Below are 21,359 nucleotides of genomic sequence, written 5' to 3' on the forward strand. Positions count from 1 at the left end.
TTCAGCTCCAACGCAAGCGCCACATTGGGAACGATATTGTGGCCATTGTCTTCCAAGATGAAAATACTCCTTTTGTGCCCGATATGATCGCATCAAATTTTCTACATGCCTATATGGTGGTGCAACTCCATCACAATGCCAGTGGAGAGACACTGTACAAGGTAAAGGCACACAGTACACAATTTACCATTCCTGGGGAAGCCATAGAATGTTCTGTGGCATTACAGTTGCCTGCTGCATTCTGAATTCCTGTTTTATCATTCTCTAACTTTTCTATTGTCTACTGCTGGACTGTCCTTCTTTTATTCCTCAGCAACAACCATTAGTCTATGCTCATGCGTAGCTATTTTATTTTGGGGAGTCTAAATGGGGGTCAAGGGGAAACACCTTGTTCTCCCTTTACTTTCTTCAGAATCTCCAATCCATTCTTGTTCTCATTTTTCAACAAAAATAAAATATATGTCTTTCTTCTTCTATTCATGAATAGAATAAAAAGTATGCAACATAACATGGTGAGAGTAATTGTTCTTGATGACAGGTCTCGGAAGAAATACTGCAACTGCATTAAAAAGGGCCTATTACTTTAATGTCAATACTGTACAAATATCCATGTGAAGTAGTAGTATATGGTTTCTGTGATTGTGTGGGTCTATGTGCAAAGGGAGGCCCTCAGTCTCAATGATGTGACCACCATCTTGCCTGTTTTGACCGCCTGGTGGATGCTGTGCCCTTACTTACTTGATATGTAGACTTAAACTTAAAGAGAATAAGGGAACTAAACTAAAGGATACTAATAATTCATTTAGCATTTCAGAATGGCACTGCTTGAATTAACTAGAACTTTTAAAATTCAAGCATCAATAGAACATGAACTGTATCAGGATGTAAACCTAATACTGAATAATCAGTAAATTTATATAAATCTTTATAATATAATAAATATTATATTAAACAGATTTTTTAAGAGTAGAGTAGGAGCAAAAGTTGAGTAGAGTAGAGTAGAGTAGTTTATTGGCTGTGTGATCAGATACACAAGGAATTTATCTCTGGTGCCTAAGCTCATAGTAAACATATTAACAGCAAGTAATAGGTCATAGGTTATAATCATAGTTACAAAAATTAATCATAAGTTACAAAAAACAACTGATAAATCATAAGAAACCAATAGGAGAAAATAGTAGGAAAGATGAGAAGAGATAAAATGAAAAATGAAACATTGCTGTGGGGATTAAGTGTTCATCAGAATGATGGCACAGGAGAGAAAACTATCTTTATATCTGGTTGTTTAGCCATGAATGTAATGATGGTTCTAATGTTAGGTGTCTATTTCAAGTCCTTGGAGATAATAGAAACTACTAGAAAGTCTCTACTGTTGATACTATGTTGCCTATTATAAGAGGTGGTAGAATAGGAAAATATATGAAATCTAGACAAAATTTCCTCCTCATGGAATTTGGAAATGTAAGATTATTATATTGGGGTATCTAACTGGATAAAATATAAAAAGTAATCCGAGGACCAACCCACTCAGTGGGTCACACGCTTGACCTCGTATTCCTCTCGGAGCAGTGGAATTGTGATCTTGGTCTGAGGGGTAGCGAGATCTTGCCCCTGTCATGGTCAGACCACTACCTATTGAGGCTTGACTTTCGGAGACCAAACCCCCACTGTAGGGAGGAGGAACCGACCAGATGGTTCCGCCCCAGGCGACTTATGGACCCTTCGGGGTTCCAGACGGAGCTTGGGGTTATTCCTGATACTCTCGCCCGCAGTTCGGCGGAGACTCTGGTTGCTGCCTGGGATCTGGCAGCGGCGGAGTCTCTTAACCGGATTGCGCCTCTACGGCCGCTCCGAGGCAGTGGATCCCGGAAGGCTCCTTGGTTTACTGAGGAACTCCGGGAGATGAAGCGCCGAAGGAGACGCCTAGAGCACCTATGGAGGTCCAGCAAATCCGAATCGAGCCGAGCATTTTTGACAACCTACACCAGAGATTACGTTCGGGCAATTAGGACGGCTAAGAAAACACACATTGCCTCTCTGGTTGCGTCTGCTGAGTCGCGCCCAGCCGCCCTGTTTAGGATAACCCGTTCCCTCCTAAATAGGAGGGATACGGGCGATCCGCTGCAGGGCAGGGCTGAGGACTACGTCCAATTTCTCGCAGACAAGGTTGCTCGGCTCCGGGCGGACCTGGACTCCAATTCTGCAGTACCAGCTGAGGCACTGAGGGATGATCTGGTAAGTCATCACTGGATTGAGTTTCAGGCTGTTGCCCCTGAGGATGTGGACAAGGCCATGAGAGCTGTAGGTGCCTCCACATGTGTGCTGGACCCATGCCCCTCCTGGCTGGTTGTAAACAGCAGGGAGGTGACACGAGGCTGGATCCAGGCGGTTGTTACCGCCTCTCTTCGGGAGGGGATCTTTCCCCCCGCTTTAAAGGCGGTGGTGGTGAGACCCCTCCTGAAGAAACCATCCTTGGATCCAGCTGTTTTAAATAACTATCGTCCAGTCTCCAACCTCCCCTTTGTGGGGAAGGTTGTTGAGAAGGTGGTGGCCTTTCAGCTCCAGCGGTCCTTGGAGGAAGCCAGCTATCTCGATCCGTTCCAGTCTGGCTTCAGACCTGGCTGCAGCACAGAAACCGCTTTGGTCGCGTTGACCGATGATCTCTGGAGAGCCAGGCGTAGCCTCCATCCTAGTGCTCCTTGACCTCTCGGCAGCTTTCGATACCATCGACCATGGTATCCTTCTGCGACGACTGCGGGAGGTGGGGGTGGGAGGCGCTGTTTTACAGTGGTTCTCCTCTTACCTCTCGGACAGGTCGCAGTCGGTGTTGGTTGGGGAGCAGAGATCGACCCCTAGGCCCCTAACGTGTGGGGTGCCTCAGGGTTCGGTCCTGTCCCCCCTTCTTTTCAACATCTACATGAAACCACTGGGTGAGATCATTCGACGGCACGGGATAAAGTACCATCAATATGCGGACGATACTCAGTTGTATCTGTCCGCCCCGTGCCAACTCAACGAAGCGATGGATGTGATGAGCCAGGGGCTGGATGCTGTTAAAGACTGGATGGGGGTCAACAAGCTTGTGCTCAATCCAGAAAAGACCGAGTGGCTGCTGTGTTTCCCTCCCAAGAATTGGCCAAGTACTCCATCTCTCAGGCTGGGGGGTCAAATTATACCCCCCTCAGACAGGGTTCGCAACTTGGGAGTCCTCCTGGACCCACAGCTGACCTTCGAACATCATTTGTCAGCTGTGACCAGGGGGGCATTTGCCCAGGTTCGCCTGGTACACCAGTTGCGTCCCTACCTGAACTGGGAGGCCCTCACAACAGTCACTCGTGCCCTTGTGACCTCTAGGCTGGAATATTGCAATGTGCTCTACATGGGGCTGCCCTTGAAGAGCATTCAGCGACTCCAGCTAGTCCAGAATGCGGCCGCGCGAGCGATTGTGGGTGCACCTCGGTTCACCCACGTAACACCTATCCTCCACGAGCTGCGCTGGCTACCTGTTGATCTCCGGGTGCGCTTCAAGGTGCTACTTATCACCTATAAAGCCCTTCATGGTAGTGGGCCTGGGTACTTGAGAGACCGCCTACTGCCAATTACCTCCAACAGACCGATTCGATCGCATCGATTAGGCCTCCTCCGAATTCCATCTTCTAGCCAGTGCAAACTGGCAACTACCCGGAGGAGAGCCTTCTCGGTGGCTGCTCCGTCCCTTTGGAACGAACTCCCCGTGGAGATTCGGACCCTCACCACCCTCCAGTCCTTCCGCGCCGCTGTAAAGATCTGGCTGTCCCGGCTGGCCTGGGGTTAAGATTGTAGCCCCACTCGAATTGTGCGATTGTTGTGTTTTCTTTTTTAACATACTGTATTGTCTATTGTTTGTCTTTTTCCCCCTCCCTTTTGAATTGTGAGCCGCCCTGAGTCCCCTTAGGGAAAAGGGCGGCATACAAATAAAGGCAAAAGTAAAAAGTAAAGTAAAAGTAAAAAGCAATCCAAGCAGCATAATAAACTTAAAACTAACTGCAAAGAACTAGAATCAAAAAAATCAAACAATAGCTTAATCAAATGCTTGATTTTTTTAAAAAACCCAGCTTTACAATGCTTCCTTCTTCTCCTGAGTCAATGTGGCATAAAAAAGAAACCTATAACTGGAGTGTTGCCAATTTCATGCTTTGAAGACTGTTTGGCAGAAATGTAACTTATTAATTCTTGTCTTAAGTCTGCAGTGACCTTTCTGCTCTCTCTTACTCTGTTAATTATGATTGTTTCAGGTTTCTGTGACTGCCCGTGATGATGTTCCCTTTTTTGGACCCCCTCTTCCAAATCCAGCAGTATTCAAAAAGGTTGGTATGTCTGGTCCCTAGAGCAGCTTTTTCCAACACTGCAGGCTGGAGATTTCTGCAGATTATCCAGGACTGAGAAAATCATATATGATATCAGATACTTTTAGGGAACTAACCCTTCATATCTGTGGTGTGCAGTTTGATTGTCTGAGTAATAATCCTTCTTCCCGTTTTAACACAACAGCCAATTCAGAGGCAATTATTGCAGTTCATTTCACATTGTCAAACAGTGAACCAGTTAGCAACAAGAGCAACAGCATCATGCAGTTAATCTTACAAACAAATCTTGGTTTTCTATTTTTTAGACCCAGCTGGGCAAATCTGAAGCTTAGTTTTTCATATTTGGGGAATGTTTCAGTCTATATCCAACAGTTAAGTACAGAGCAAATTCCATCTGCAAACCTTTAGACTTTGCGGCAGTTAAGAACTAGGCAAACAGGTGCAGGGAGATTTTTATAGATTTGTCTTTGCTGTTCCTAGGTCAAAATTTTTACTACTGGTTCTGTGGGTGTGGCTTGCTGGGCGTGGCATGACTTACTGGGCCTGGCAGAGGAAGGATACTGCAAAATCCCCATTTCCTCCCCACTCCAGGGGGAGGTTACTGCAAAATCCCCATTTCTTCCCGATCAGCTGGGACTCAGGAGGCAGAGGATAGATGGGGCCAGGGCCAGTCAGAGATGGTATTTATAGGTTCTCCAAACTACTCAAAATTTCTGCTACTGGTTCTCCAAAACTGGTCAGAACTGCTGAATACCACCTCTGGTTCAACTGCTTGAAAAATATCTGATAGTGAACAGAGAGAGAACATTTACGGAATTCATGTTCTATTAATGCTCATTCATGTCACAGTTCTCAATATATCCTGAGGCCCAGAGGTGGGTTCCTACTGATTCAGCCGGGTTCAACCGAACCGGTAGTGGTATGCTGGCCTGGGTTGCAGAAATGGCAGCGACCCAGGCTGGCCATGCCACCGAACCGGTTCCCCGGTCATCCCCGTTACCGCTGCCATCTTTTTTTTTTTAGTTCTGCGCAAAGCACACCCACAAGCAAACCGGCAGTAACGCCAGCCAGAACCCACAGGATCAATTGAGATTCTTCAGTGAAGCCTCGGTTAGGTAAATCTCTTGAATCTTAACAGGTAGTACTTGACTTATGGCTGGTCATTAAGCTACTGTTCAAAGTTATGATGGATCTCTCAGAAGTATTTACAACCCAATTCTAAAGTTACAACAACCACTCTCCCAAGTCCTGTGACTGCATTTCTTGGCAACTTTCCCATATTTATGACTATTTGCAATGTTCCATAGTCATATGACCACATTTTACGATGTTTTATGGAAAAGTGGCATTTACTTCTGATTTTTGGCAAAAAAAAACAACAACAAACAATCCCATAGTGAACTGACTGTTTAATAACCAACACAGAAAAGGTCATACAATCCAGGTCAGACGCTTGGCTGTCTGAAGAAAAGCTCACACTCTTTTTATATAGAAGATAATTTTTTCCCCTATGAGAATCATGTACATTGTTGTGGGAGAGAGCGACTTTACACTGTGAATGGAATCATATTCTTAAGACATCCTTCTGGGTTCTTGTATTTCCATAGAGTCCATGTTAGTTTGGCTTGCTAAAAAAAGCATTCCCAAACCCTCCATTCTTAAACCAGAATGGTTGTAGCTCTCATTGATTAAAGTGAGAGAGGATGCTACGGAATGTCCAACATGATGGAGGAGTCTCCCTTTTTTCCTCCCCATAGGGCACAGAGTTCCGTGAATTTCTTCTGGCAAAGCTTATCAATGCAGAGTATAGCTGTTACCACGCTGAGAAATTTGCCAAGTTGGAAGTAAGTTTGGTTACATTTCTATTAATAACTTTTCAAGCAAATATCTGTACGAAACAAAATATATGAAATGAAAATGCATAATTAGCAATGTATATAAATTGCTGAAATATCAGCTTCAGAAAATTTCTCCCAATGTTAAAATTACATTTAAGATTCCTAAGAGTTGGGAATGAATGAAAAGAATTTGATGCCCTTTTAAAATAAACATTTCCCTTAAGAAAAGGACAAATTCTCAAATAAGGACATAATCCAATGGCATGCTGTTTTTGCCATTTAACATCTTATAGTAACAATCATCAATAAACAAGCATTTGGATGAAGCTGGATCAGAGATTGGCTGTTCTTGGAAGTGGGTGGTTACAGGTTTTCCTGAAATCCTTGTACAATTCAGTCCATGCAAATGTGCTTGAATGCTATTAGCAGTTGATTTGTATGAACTCTGTCCAGTAAGATATTTAATTTGTTATTCTTACTAGTTTAGCTGTACAGGCATAGAGCTTTCAGAAATAAAGGTGTAACTGATTACAGTTATTTCCATTACTTTTTTCCCTACTAAGTGACCCAGTTTAAACTACTGAGTTCATAAAATTAAGAAATCACAAAACTTCAACAAATCCAAAATGAAAATGTTCTTATTTTCATTTTAAGAAATTCATCTGCAATCTGGTGCCTTCTGATTTGCCCACTTTGGGGTCTATTACCTAGGGGCCTAAAAACTAGCTGGTTAATAATATGGTAAGCTTCTTTAAGGAATGTTCAGAATAACTATTTTTAAAAGGAAGTGGATGGTTGTATTTGTATGATGTTTTTGGCAGATGCATTCTGACTCTTACTTGGGACGTCGGGTGAAAGCATCCAGAAAAAAAGCTTTTCAATAACATATTATTTTTGCTGACTCTGGTGTCATGTGTAAAAGGAGAGTAAAAACAACAACAAAAAATAAAGGAAAGCCTGAACTTACTGGCAACAAGAATAAATTATTTTACACCTCAAACTAGTAATTACCATCAACTTGTCAAGATACAGGTCATCTTTTTCTGGCAGATTTCAACTAGGAGACATTCTATACCATCATCATGGAGACATTCCTTTCCCAGAAGCTCTCTTGCTGAATCTCTGAAGAGGGATCTAGATTATAAGACTTGATATTAAATATTAGTTTTCATACAGGCTTTTATGAAATAGTTCCTAAGGCAGGGTGGGCAGTCTCTTTGATTTGGAATTTGGAATTGTGAAAGCATACCTGGATGTTCTCTCAAAATGCCTGCCTAGGTTTCTTTTTTAGCATAACCCATGTCTACCTGCAAACTTCCTATTTACTCTTCCTTTTTAGAAGTAGAGTCGGACAGACAGACATAAGCATCCCACTGCTTATTTGTTTCTAACTTTCTAGTGTTGGCCCTTTTTAAATGAAAAACAGAATTAACATATATTTCAGTAAATAAATAAGGGACTTTTGAACTGAATGCAACAACTTGACACTGGAGGATGTAAGCTCAGAACTATGACTCAACAGATTATGTAACCCATCCAGACATGAAATGGCCTTCTATTTTGCCTCTTTCTCTTTTGCACATGCACTTCCATAGTTTGACTTGAAATCTTTGACAACAATGCTTCTCTTTGTTTCTCTCTTCCTGTCGCAGGATCGCACCCGCAGTGCACTTTTGGAGAGTCTTTTTGAAGAACTGCAGATTCGTAGCCGCAGTATGATGGGCCTGGCCTCAGGAGAGGAGGACAAAATAGAGAATGGGGGTGGTGGCTTCTTTGAGAATTTCAAGGTGAGAGATGGTGTAAATGCTGAATTTCTCAATGTCCTTCCATGTTTATAAATTGATGCTGCTCTGGCTAGTACCAATAAAGAAACAACAGCATATACAATCTGCAGCCAAGGTGGGACGGGGAAGCTACAACACAGGTATTGCTTGGACCTACACACAGATCACAAGGCCCAGTGACAAAACCATGTCTTTAAAGCCATGCAAAAGGCCAACAGAGGCAGGGACAATTTAATCTTGTGGAAAGGACGTTCCAAGCAAAAGTTGCCGGAATAGAAAATGCTCTATTCCTAGCCCCACGAGAGGGTACTCCCTAATTTAAAAAGTCTTTATCGGCACCTTGAATTGCACTCAGAAGTACTGGCAACCAACATAAGTGACAGTGAACAGAGCCTCACACTCCAAGAATGGACCCAGTTGGTGCACAATATGAAGTTGTGCAAAGGCACATCTGGCCACTTAAAATATTGCAATAGGTAGGCCTGCAACTGTAAGTTCATATTATGTTGTTTTTCAAAGCTGAGAAGTAAGCCACATAATTTCCCATCTCAGAACTCAGTCTGTTAGGTACTAGGCTCGTTTATTCATTTTTCTTGGAAAATAAGGCCACTTCATGCTTGGAGGACAATTTGTAATACCTGTAATGTGACTTCCACCTGGCATTTTGGTTTCTATGTATCTGCATCTGTACATTAGCTGGAAGGGAAAGTATATTTGATCACTATGTGGAAGGGAAAGTGGATTCGATCATTTATACTTGAAATATAACACATTTTACATTCCAGGGAAAATTTGTTAAATTTTATTTAATTTGGAACTGCCCATCTCCCTCACAGATGGACTCTGGGTGGTGTACAATAAATTATTAACGCATAGAAACAATGTATAAATTCTCAAACATGTTTTCTTTCTGTCCAGTTATGTAGTCTTGCATCCCCTACTCTCATTACAATACAGTGGAGAAGAATGGGAATGAAAAATTGGAGAAATAATGTTGGAAATCTGGAGGCCTAATCATGATGCTAATTCTAAAAATGCGTGTTGTGATATCACAGCATAAGAACTGCCCTTTCATAGTAGCATCACTGTGTTGTATAAAAATACATAAGGGGAGAGGTGGTATCATGGCCCATGTTTCCTCACCTCTGCTTGTCGTGTTTCCTCACCTCTGCTTGTATAAAAATACATAAGGGGAGAGGTGGTATCATGGCCCATGTTTCCTCACCTCTGCTTGTCGTTCCCCCACATGCCTGTGTTTGAAAGGTGGTTTTGTGTTTCACAGGGTACTGCTTTCCACAGCTATGGTAGCAATAGCCAGGATCAATTATATGTTGTATATTTGAGTGAAGTAAATCTGGGGACTAGAAAAGGGAATCCAACTCCAGTCTGTAGTGGCACAAAAATGCATACTCGTTGGTATTTTATGTGTAAATCAGACCAAAGATTTGAAGGATCTCAGTCTACAAATTACAAATAATATTATATTGTTGTTGTTTTTTGCTCTGTGTGCACCATCACAGAGAAAATTGTTATGCATTTTATACTGAGAACATACTATCTATGCGAGTAGTCTTCAATTTATGACCACAATTGAGTCCCAAATTTCTATTGCTAAGTGAGACAGTTTTTAAGTGAAGTTTGCCCCATTTTACAATCTTTCTTGCCACAGTTGTTAAGTGAATCACTGCAGTTGCTAAGTTAGTAACACAGTAGTTAAGTGAATCTCGGTTCACCATTGACTTTGCTTGTCAGAAGGTTGCAAAAGGTGACCACATGACCACGGGACACTGCAATTGTTATAAATATGAGTCAGTTGCCAAATATCTGAATTTTGATATGATCTTAGAATAGTTCATAGATTGGACGTTCCCCGGGATGTGCTGGTTGGTATTGGGAAGACTTCAACTTCTAGTTGACTTCCTGGAAACATTTTAAGGAAAGGTCGAATTACATAGAACATGGGATTTCTAATTCTTTAACTTGGTTTGTGCTTGAGCAGTACACAGATATAAAACATATCACCTGGACATGGGTTAGAGGAAGGAATGTGGGAGGGCGGCAGAAGTGGGTTGCTCCTGGTTCGGCCTGGTTCGGGCGAACCGGTAGTGGAATTCAGGGCTGGGTCGCAAAACTGGCAGCGACCCAGGCCTGCCATGCCCCTCAACCGATTCCCTTGCTGCTGCTGGGCCATTGCCATTTTGGTTTTTAATGACTGCGCGTGCGCAGTTCAATGTAAATTGTTCGCTCGCACATGCGGGTTGCACACGGGTTGGGAACTGGTAGTAAAACCGGCAGCAACCCTTCCCTGGAGGGTAGGATAGGCTCAAAGCCGAAATAGATCATGGTCTTGATACAGAAGAATAGTTGTAGCTCAGGGTTGAAATGAGGGGGTCCTTGGGGCTCTCTGAGCTTGGTTGTTTTCTTGCAGATGTTTTATTACCGAAACTAGGTAATAACATCAGTACTATCACTGTCAATATTACAAAAATTGAAGGACAGAGGAAAGACGTTTCAACATAAGCTGAAAGCAGTGCTGCCTGATATGATATAATTTTTATAGAAGAGCAGTTGAATAGCTGAAAGAAATACATTTCCTACAGAAGTAAAAAGTGAAAGATAAAAGATGTGGTTATATGTAAAACTGCTGACAACACAATGAAAGTTAGTACCGCTTTTATTCTTGTATGCCATTAAAAGAAAATCATGGGGAACTTGGTTTATAATTCAATATACCATCATTTTACTTTATTAAATTAATTTTATAATTATTTTTTCAGTAATTGTAGTGGAAGTACCACCTTAAAAAAGATAATTTAATTTTTATTGATCACATTTTTAGATAAGAACTTTCAGGATAAATATTATCTTCAGGATAGTTAAATTTGACATGAAATGCCAGGGTGAGTGGGGAGGAACCTCCATTCAGAGCATGAGAAGGAGTAATTGATGTTTTCATTCAGGATATGTGACTCCTCTGTTTTTCTTTCTGGATAATAGTTCATTATACAGTGCTGCTTGTTCTATGGTCTGAGCTGACCAGCCTGGAGAGAACTATCCATAAAAAGCTAGAAAATGAATTCATATTTCTTTTGAGATAACATCTTATTTTCAGTACTATAATGTAGATTTGGTGTCCCAGTTTGTGTCTTCAAGATTCATATAATAGAGGAAAGAGTTAACCTAGAGAATCATTATTATAGTTGTCCAGTATCACTTAGAGCAGGGGTCTCCAACCTTGGCAACTTTAAGCCTGGCAGACTTCAAATCCTAGAATTCCCCAGACAGCAAAGCTTGAAGTTGAAGTCCGCCAGGCTTAAAGTTGCCAAGGTTGGAGACCCCTGACTTAGAGGAAAGCAACAAAGTTCTTAATGAAGACTGTAGCCTTGGATTGCTTGGGAAGATTCTTCTGTCCACTTGGATATTGGGGGGGGGGGAAGGATACTTTCTCTGCTTAAGGTCCAATAGTGAGAGGAAGTTCAGGGTTAGTATTCTTTGCCTCCCAGTTCTTATCCACCAGCATCTCTGCTACTCTCCGTGCTTTCCTTGTGTGTGTATGTCAATGTCTCTGTGTCTGTTTCCCTGTTGCCCTTCTCTCCAGCGGGTGATCCGAGGCCGTAGCCAGAGCCTGGACACTATGGGGATAGCCATGAAGAAGCAGCAGCAGCCCCCAGCAACTCTACCCAGCCGCCCAGCTACTGCAGGCCTTGCCCTCAACCAAAGTGTCGCCGAGGGTCCCAAGGCTATTGCTGCGGTAAGGTTTTATGGGGTAGGGACTGGGGAAGCTAATAAGCATGCCTTCAGCCCCATTTTTCCCCATTTTTCTGTAGATATGCTGCTTGTCAACGCTCTTTGCTGATAGCTGTAACTCTGTAAAAATAGCTCAGATGTCTATATGGATTTGTTTTCATGTCTCTGTGTTCATTTGTCAATCATAGTCCTCTGTGTTTGGAACCCAACTCCATTAACGTGAAAAGTGGTATATGGGAGAATTTTAAAATAGGGAGATAATCTAAGGTAAAAGTCAAAAAAGTATTGTCACAAATACACCAGATATTTCAAAGGCTTAAAAAAATACAAGCTTTTATACTAACACCAAAATATTGCTTCCCACCAGCCTCACATGCCAGTGGCATTAGAGGAGGGCTTTGGGGAAAGATCTTGGTGCAAGAAAGATGATTGTTGGGAGAAATTCAACCAAGGCTCAAAATGAGCAAGAAAAGCACTGTAACTTTGAAACTGTATTTGTAAAAGGCTTCGTACATGATAGTAGGTTGTCATATGCATTTTCTGGAAAAAATGATGGTTATCAGAATATGGATCATCCTAGCCATTTTATCTCTGGGGGGAAAAATTAAAAATGTCCCTTGAGGCTTCAGTAACAAAGCTTAATTAGTAAGCAAGGATATGTTTAAATGAAGGAGCTTATCAGTGGCATCTTGAAAACCCCAGATAACCAAGCTAAGTGATTTCTTGCAGACAATTGTGTAAACCCAGGTAGAACTCTTTGGGATTATTTCATGTTAATCTCCTTAGTCTAAACTGTGACTTCATGGCACTTCCTTGTAAAACCAAGTCTATCAAAAACATTATGTTTTCAATTCTCCATCCAATTCATCTAAAGACCTTTTCCCGGTGCTGAATTGAAGTGTTTTCCTCCCATTAACAAAAATCCATGCCAGCATGAAATTTAATATCCCTGATACCCATCCCAATTTTCCTTGCATGGTCCCTCTTTTCTCTCATTGCCAACCAATTTCACCATGTTCCTGACTGGCCATGTTGCAGGGGCATACCAGAAATTAAGGAGATTGCAGGGCATGTGTATGCCAAGTTAGGTACAAGTTGGGAAGGACCGAAGTAGACAATGCTATGATACTGAAATTCAAAAAAAAGAAAAGAAAAAAAGAAAAGAAAAAAAGAAAAAGAGTATTTCCCCTGTTCTCAGTTTTGGCAGTTTTCTCAATCTTTAATTTCGCGTGCTCTTATTAAGGATAATTTGATAGGGGATATAGCAAATAAAGCCTGTTTCATGATTATCTGACAGCCTCAAATGAAGGAAATAGGAGTAGTTTTCACTAGGCATTAAACCTGCTGCACTGAACTAGTGCATGCAAGTGAACATTTCTGGTTTAACAGGCATGGAAAGCATGTGGAGAAAACCTTCCTATAGACAGTCTGAGCAATTAGGATGGATTTGTCACTATTGTTAGAAAATATGTGGATTATTAGTTAGTATGACTTGGCCACTATTGTTAGAAAATATGTGGATTATTAGTTAGTCTGACTTGGCCACTATTGTTAGAAAATATGTGGATTATTAGTTAGTCTGACTTGGCCACTATTGTTAGAAAATATGTGGATTATTAGTTAGTATGACTTGGCCACTATTGTTAGAAAATATGTGGATTATTAGTTAGTCTGACTTGGCCACTATTGTTAGAAAATATGTGGATTATTAGTTAGTCTGACTTGGCCACTATTGTTAGAAAATATGTGGATTATTAGTTAGTATGACTTGGCCACTATTGTTAGAAAATATGTGGATTATTAGTTAGTATGACTTGGCCACTATTGTTAGAAAATATGTGGATTATTAGTTAGTATGACTTGGCCACTATTGTTAGAAAATATGTGGATTATTAGTTAGTATGACTTGACTGCATATATACTTGGGAGGTTTTGGCTGGGATCTACTGCATTCAACTCATATGTTCTTCCATTCGGCCATGGCTCAGTCCACTGTTAATGAAGGACAAGCCTTTCTCCCAACACTGAACTTGCAGGTCTGGGAGCAGAGTATGTGAAGTTGCTGCTTACAATGAATCCCAGGTGTTGGAGTCACTCCTCTTAGGGGACTACAGTTTTAATTATTAGCCTGAAGATGGCATTGAGATCCATAGTTACACAAATCCATGTCAAGATGCTAATTAATTCTTTTCTCTGACCACTGCTGTAGATTTCTAGGTCCCAAACTGCTTGTTGGAAGGAAAGCCAGGAGAGGGAATCTCCATTTGGAGAAATTATGCACAGAAAATAAATGCTAGAATGACAAGTAGATACTGATATTCTGTCCAAGATGCATGTTGCTTGTTATCAGTGATATAATGAACATTTATTTTGAAAGAGGAAGTTCTTCTGGACATTCATGAAGGGAATGACATTAGAGCATCATTTTTAATGGTAGTTGAAGTTGTAGTTTGTAGTTTGTAGTTTAAGTTTATTTATAGGAGCCCTTTTCCCTGAGGGGACTCAGGGCGGCTTACAACTTATATAGGAAGGGGAAACATACGATGACATATAGGACAATACATAATTAAAAGAATAGAGCAACATTCATCATTTGGGCGGGGATGGGTTATAATCTTTAACCCCAGGCCTGACGGGATAGCCAGGTCTTGAGGGCTGTGCGGAAGGTCTGGAGGGTGGTGAGGGTACGAATCTCCACGGGGACTAATGTTAGTGCTTTGTTTGGTTCAAACTGTGGCTCTGTATATTTTTTCCCTCTATTTTTCTTTCTCCTTCAATCTATATTGTCTCTACTGTCTCAGCGCCAGTATCATTCTATATATCTAAAGTATTTCTCACTGCTGTGTCTGCAATTACTAGTTTATTGCTTTTAGTGTATTGCTTTTTCTTTTCTTATTCTACATTTTCTCTATTGAATTAGCTTCTTTAGCTTTCTAAGTTTGACAGATTGATCTGTTAGCATTAAATGTATGGACGGGATCTGGAAATCTAGTTCTCCATCTTTTGCTCCTGTTCCAACTCGTGCTTTTCTATTTCTTTCCTCCTCCTTCCTCTTTTTTTCTCCTTTCTATCATTTCCTCTCCACTAGTCCTTTGCCCTGCCTGGGAGAAGCCCATCACGCAACCGAGGCAGCCGCTTCAATGGGAGACGTAGTAGTGCCATTGGCATTGAAAACATCCAAGAGGAGAAGAGGTATGGACCATGGGAAGAATGGCAGGACTAGAACTAGAGCAGAGGGAGGAAATAGTGTTTGGTGCAAGTGTTAATCTAACCTTGTATCCTCCAGGTATGGTTGGACTGCATCTGCCAAAATCCCTAGCTATCATGGCCTTTAACCAATATGTAAGAGATGTGCAGTCTGAATATATCGGGAGGGCATTGATTTTGAAAGATGGGGTTAGTATGGCTATGTATGTTGTTGGCAGGAGAGGTCCTTAGTGCCCTCAAAAGGTAATTTCCTTTGTCACTGAGTAGAAATTTCAGCTGTAACTTTTAATCTACTGTTGTGACTCATGGGCTCTGATTTTATTCCAAGAATCAAGAGCACTTGTATCCAAAGCTACTTGCTAATCAAACCTAACTGGAGTGTTCCTCTTTGTTTATCATGCAGCCTGTTGACCCCATTTTCTCCATCCGTGTGTCAGCTGTTTTGTTTCTGATGTGTCATCCTGGAGTCTGTCAAGATGACTTTCCTAACAGTTCTGTGATTTCTGTAATAAACAACTTAGTGCTTTCATGGGACAATTTCATAGCAGTTCTGAATTTAGTTTCTTGAACAATTGAAAACTTCTGAATTGGGCGTAGAACATATTTTTTGTTGCAGAACCTATCTTAAATGGATTAAGAGAACACTAGGTTGAGCCTATGTGAAGAGAGATGAGAAAGATTCAAGGGAAAAGAAACAGAGAGGAAGGAATAATTTTCAGGGTTGACATGAGGATTAAAAATGAGAGAAGAGGAGGCACTGTTCTTGCTTGAATTTGGGCCTAAACAAATGACCTCACTGTGTTTTTCTGAGCAAATTACAAGCATGCTCTGAAATTCTAGCAAGCTGATTTGGGACATGCTGTGGCACCACAAATTAAGCAAAAAAGGTCTAAAAGAAACTCATTACGTTAATGCATTTGTTGACTTAGATCAAGTTAGACAACTGTTTTCTAGCTAGGAGCTGTACATATCATAAAATCGAAGTGGTTCCTGAATGCTAAGGAGGGCATGACAGCTCTGTGGTGTTATAACAAAAACAAATTGTTTACACCATTGTCATGTTTCTACATTAGAGTGGAGCGGATTAATCTGCCGGGTTTTTTTTGCCTTTTTGTCTAAGTGCAAACCTGTGCCACTGAAATGATTTGTTTACACTTAAATTTGGTACTGGATCTCGGAAGTCAGCACACAAGATGAGGCTCTGTGACTCCATTAAATTTCTGGAGTGCCTGATAAACAGATCAAGATAAACAGATACATGTACAAGCACATTGCTAGTAATTTTTGAAGAGCTGAACGATGATATATTCTTTGTTTATTATTTCTGTTGTATAGTATATTAACAACTAACCTTGTATCTGTAAATAATTATGAACCTGATCTATACAGGCTCCATACTCTATTCTAATTAATTTATCTGCTTCTCCTTGTCTGATTACCAGATGAACATGGTCTGTAATAGTAATTATTTTGGGACAGTTCTATTAATTACTCTGATAAGCTCTTCACCAACATTTCAGCTTGTTGCACTATACAAATAATTTATGGAAGCAATGCCACCCTTCAGCCCCTCAGAATAAAAACAAATAAAACCTAAAATGCCTTTCTTTCTATCCTGAAAATGGAACGAAAGCAGAAGAAATAAAAACTTCCTAAAAGTAATGGTATTCAGTCATAAAAGCAACATGGATGTTTTTGCAAAATCATGCTAAAGTGTTGCAAATGTAATTATATTGAAAATACTGCAATTTGGTGTTCAAGTTTGCATACAAGTTCTACTTTAGTGGTATTATTGCCCAAGGTTTTAAACTGAGGAAGGATGATTAAATGTTTCCTCTTCCTCCAAGGAAGAGACAGAGGCCAGCAGGCTATGGTTGAACAGAGACATTGTGGTTCACTGTCACACTTTCCTTGCCTCTGCCCTTGTCAATAACCATGGTGCCATTGGTGGGTGCGCAACGAATCAAATTAATCCAGTTTCCCGCTAGACTAATCTAGGATCAAGTCCAGCAACTGCTCAAGATGAATAAGGAGGAGGACCCAAAGTAAAATTAGTACCTGCAGTGTTAGCAGACATGTCAAGAATGATATATTTTGTAAAGTGAAAGAAAACTCAACTCATGTTAGGTTTGGTGGGAGATCCAAACAACATTTCTGGAAGGGGTCTTCTTGCTTTAGTGCAAAATTCAGGGAACTTGTTTTCTTCTTACAAAGAAAGTTAGAAACACTTACTGAAGGAGAGGGACTAGTTTCCCTTGCCATATTTGGTTTAAATTAAATTTAGCATCTGTTGTAGCTGCTTTACTTTTAATCAATATGAAACGGCAACACTGCAGCTATCTCCTACGATCAGAAGACTGTGTCTGCAGTTTTTCTTCCTCTACTACTGCAGAGCAAGGAGATAATTAGCTTACCCATAAAACAACTGCTGAAGAGTTCCAACAACATGGGAATAAAGACCAAAGCAAAGTTCTACTTGATCATACCTCTAGTCCAGCAATGTTTCTTATTGCCAACTACCTGCAGAAGGAAGACAGTCTCCAGCAAGTGACTTTCAGAGGCTGTAACATTGCCCTTGAGGCTAATAGTTGTTGATCCCCATGACTTTCATGAATGGATCCAAGTCCAAGTATTTTTATTTTTTAAGCCAGCCAAGCTGGTAGCCAGCATCACATCTCATGCTAGCAAACTTCAAACTTGAATTATGCATTGTGTAAATAAATTGATTAATTGCAGTTCAAAAAATGCAATATGGGCAGGATCCCATGAGTATTTTTCTTCAGGCAAAAACTGGGCTGAGACATAACTGTCATGAATTCATGGCTTCTGGTCATCTGAAACATATTTAAAAAACCAGTGCTGTTTCTCAGCCATAAAAACATTTTTTCAGCCCAGCTGAAAAACATTTTTTTACAATGAACTGAAAAGATAATTGTAATGAAGATGTTTTCAAACACTTTGGAAAAGAATAAGATGAGCTTTTTTGCTCTGGTGGGCACGATAAGAATTTTATCATACTCAAAGTGCTTTTGCAAAATGGTGGCTGGGAGGCTTATTCATTCATTTGATGGTTGCTATGAAAATTGAGCCCTTTTCAAAGGACTAATTTATCTGAGCATTAATTCCCACTTGCCTTAACCATCACTACCACCATGAAACCAGGTGCCTCCTATAAGCTCTGCTTATCTTTGTCCTTTTTCCAGGCAAATGGATTCATTTCTGAACAAACACTGAATTGCAAAAGCCGTTCATTTACTTGAGAAACCATACTGTGCCCAGACACTTTTGGAAATTAAAATAAAGGTGCAAGAGATTAATACTTTGTTTTACAGCTAGCCATTTATCCCATTGTTTAATTATTTATTAGCAGCCATAAGGATTAATGAATCTGGCAAGTTCCAAGAAGGATGTTACAGACTAGCTGGTGTTCTGTGTTTCACATTTGAAGGAGGGGTGGGTTTCCTAAGATTATGAAAAGTAGTTCTGGGAAAGGACCACCAACCTTTACTCTGGAGATTAGAACTTCTGGAGCATCCATAAAATTAGTCACGGATCTTACAGACCTCATAGAAGGGCTTTTTCCTCTGTAATAAAGTTATTCTTTTCTTTCTAGCAAAGATGTGGCTGAAAGGATACAGAAGGTATTGGAGAGTCCTGGGCCTTTCTTTGATCTCAAGTCAGATGGTTCCTCCAGTCCGAGTTCACCAGAATTCCCTAACAGGAAGAGCAAGTGAGTTGAACATGAAAGATCGTATGGGCAGGAGGGATGACTTGAGATTATTTCCACAGAATAAAGAAATATAGCACCTGCCAGTGTCATTAGGGAAGACCAGTGGTGGGTTCCTACTGGTTCGGACCGCTTCTCCTGAACCGGTAACTCTGCCATCAAGCAGAGAGCGAACCGGTTCTCTGTTGCTTTGAAAGTGGGCCTGCCCGCCCGCCTCTGGGTTATACTTACCTTTATTTCAGCTTCTGAAGCCCAGCTGATCAGGGGTGGCAGATTAAATTGCCGCTCCTCAGCTGTTTTCCTTGCTTTCTGAGCAAGTTTCTTTCAAGTGCGCATGCGCATGCAGCAAAGCGGTAGGAACGCCGGTAGGAACCCACCACTGGTGGGTAAGAGGATTTAGGAAGCAGCAATTCAGATTGCTATGCTACATAGGCTGATATTTGTCAGAAGGGAAGATTAATATTTAGGATGGGCAAATAGCTCTTGAGGATTGTGACAGTGATTCTTTGGAACTTGTGTTCCTTCAGCAGAGGTCTCTCCAATCAGACATCAGGATATTGTGTGATGCAGCCCCTGTCCCGTTCTTCATCTAATGTGAGCAGCTGTTGTAGTGGAGTCAGAGAGAATGAAACATCAGAGGAGGAGGAGAATGAAGCGGTCAGTGTGGGATCTTTTATTACTCCCTTTCATAGAAGCAATCTTCCAGATACAGACTAAGTGACCTCTAAAGCTGTTTCCCATTTTTCTTGTGCAGGAGTTAATGTGTTCTCTTGAAGGTCCCCAGAAGCAGGATTCCCTGGTTCAGAATGCATGGTTAGATGACAGTGTCTGTACACCCAGTAGTACCAGCTCACCAGGTAAACACTGAAATTAGTTCATTTCTAAGGCAGATCTGCTAGGCAGATCTTTTTATATCATTTTGTTGTTACAAAACTGTAACTTAAGAAGCAGCAAGTGACTCACACAGCAGTGGTAGGTAATGAACCATCTGGATTAGAAGGAGTTTTCTGTGTTCATGATCCTCAAGGAGAGAAATGTAATCAAAACCCACACGTAAGAAGAAAGCATAGATGTGTAGGGGAGCATAACATTTATTTAGAAAAGGACTATTCCTCCCACCCTAAAAACAGCATTATTAAGGACTGAACATCCACAGAAGGTTGATCAACCGGGAGGGGAGGCAAGCATTGTAAATTACTAATGCATTATTGGAAGCATGTACAGTGGTACCTCAGTACTCACCATTAATTGGTATCAAAAACAGTGAGTACCAAAAAAAAATTCCCGTAAGGAATAATGTAGTGAGTCACAAGGCAGCTGACACCAACAAGTTCTAGCTTGTGTGTTGAGTACCAAACAATGAGTACTGGGACAAACTTTTTGCATCAAAATGCATTGAGTACCAAATTTGATGAATTTCAAAGCTACCAAGGTACCACTGTAATTAAAGTATTACAATTTCTGACCCTACTGTCAATCAGTTACATGTTTACCAGTAGAGTTTTCAGTATAATTTCATATATATTTTACCACCTTCTAGAATGGATACAGTGGTGGTACTAACAGGTAAAATTTAATGGAGATTCTTTTTATTTGTTCAGATGACAGACTGCTTACAGAACAGAAATTGTGTATGTGTGCACGCGCGCGCGCACACACACACACACACACACACACACACACACACACACACACACCTGCCCTTAACCTGGTCAGTCCAAGATGTCAGAGAAATCTATCTAGATGGATCTTAAAGGTAGTTAACAAAAGATGGTGCAGTCCTTACCCAATCAAATTACAATCAGCATTTGTGAAATAATTTCAGAATATAGTAACATCTTGGATGAAATCATTTATTTAAATATGTTCCACCCTAAACCACCCTGGTTTATGGGCTGAAACTCCCTTGTCTGAGAGATGTCTATTCCAGCAGATGAATGTCGAAACTGTGATCATTTTCTCCTAGAACTCTCCTAATGAGCTTCTGAAGCCAAGATAAAACTAGGTTGACTTCACATTTAGTTTGACCAAATTTTCAGAATTTTAAGACAGAAATTGCATTACTATTAATTATGTAGCTCAAAATTCCTCCCTCCTCTCCTCCCTCCAAAATGAGCTATACAAATGTTTAGGCAACAAAGTCAATGTCTCTTTTAAAAAAAGATGACTTTCCCATTTGATGATTCTCCAATGTTCCCCTTGAGTTTTTGATCCCCTTGGCTCTTTTAGATTCAATCAGGTGCTTTCTATTGCACCATTCATGTTCCTTCTCTATGAATAGAAAATCTCTTTGTCACAAATCACTTTTTAGGTTTCCTTTCTAGACTTTTCCACTGAGATCACCAGAGATTCCTAGGGCTGTAGAGAAAACTTCCTGGAAGTAGTGACAAATTACGTCCATGCTATTTCTAGAAAACAGCATGGAATGTATTCATGTACTCATCAAAAATCAAGCTTACTCAAAGGAACTTTTACTTAATATGTAAATAAAAGTATTCTTGGCAAGAGTATAAATATAACTGTCAGTACTTCTCCAAGATCCTCAATTTGTTTGATTATTCCCAAACAACTACCCACCTTGGTTACAAAATTAGGAGAAGTAGCCAGTTTATTCATAAACCAAAATAAGTGGGAAGAACAATTATACTTTTAGCAAGAAATCAGGCCTGCATGAAATTGGTTTTATATACTCACAGGGCTTCTGACTATA

At 40.7% G+C, this 21,359-nt stretch overlaps 1 protein-coding gene across 8 annotated transcripts in view; it reads left to right on the forward strand.

Moving 5' to 3' along the window:
• The window catches only part of LOC106550298 (rap1 GTPase-activating protein 1), a 73,366-nt gene that overhangs the window by 47,997 nt on the left and 4,010 nt on the right, over positions 1-21,359 (forward strand). For 4 of the 8 annotated variants that reach the window (XM_087716415.1, XM_087716412.1, XM_087716410.1 and 1 more), the window contains exons 13-21: positions 6-161; positions 4,275-4,346; positions 6,104-6,190; positions 7,837-7,971; positions 11,567-11,719; positions 14,804-14,907; positions 18,536-18,652; positions 19,177-19,306; positions 19,404-19,506. In XM_087716415.1, the coding sequence (XP_087572541.1) occupies positions 6-161; positions 4,275-4,346; positions 6,104-6,190; positions 7,837-7,971; positions 11,567-11,719; positions 14,804-14,907; positions 18,536-18,652; positions 19,177-19,306; positions 19,404-19,506 (1,057 nt within the window). The remainder of the gene's footprint in view (positions 1-5; positions 162-4,274; positions 4,347-6,103; positions 6,191-7,836; positions 7,972-11,566; positions 11,720-14,803; positions 14,908-18,535; positions 18,653-19,176; positions 19,307-19,403; positions 19,507-21,359) is intronic. The other 4 variants (XR_015696772.1, XR_015696771.1, XM_087716411.1 and 1 more) reach the window with 3 other exon arrangements.

The sequence above is a fragment of the Thamnophis sirtalis genome, unplaced genomic scaffold (genome assembly GCF_051295495.1).
Source record: "Thamnophis sirtalis isolate CommonGarterSnake01/CBP01778 unplaced genomic scaffold, rThaSir2_p1.2 scaffold_5, whole genome shotgun sequence".
Taxonomy (NCBI): domain Eukaryota; kingdom Metazoa; phylum Chordata; class Lepidosauria; order Squamata; family Natricidae; genus Thamnophis; species Thamnophis sirtalis.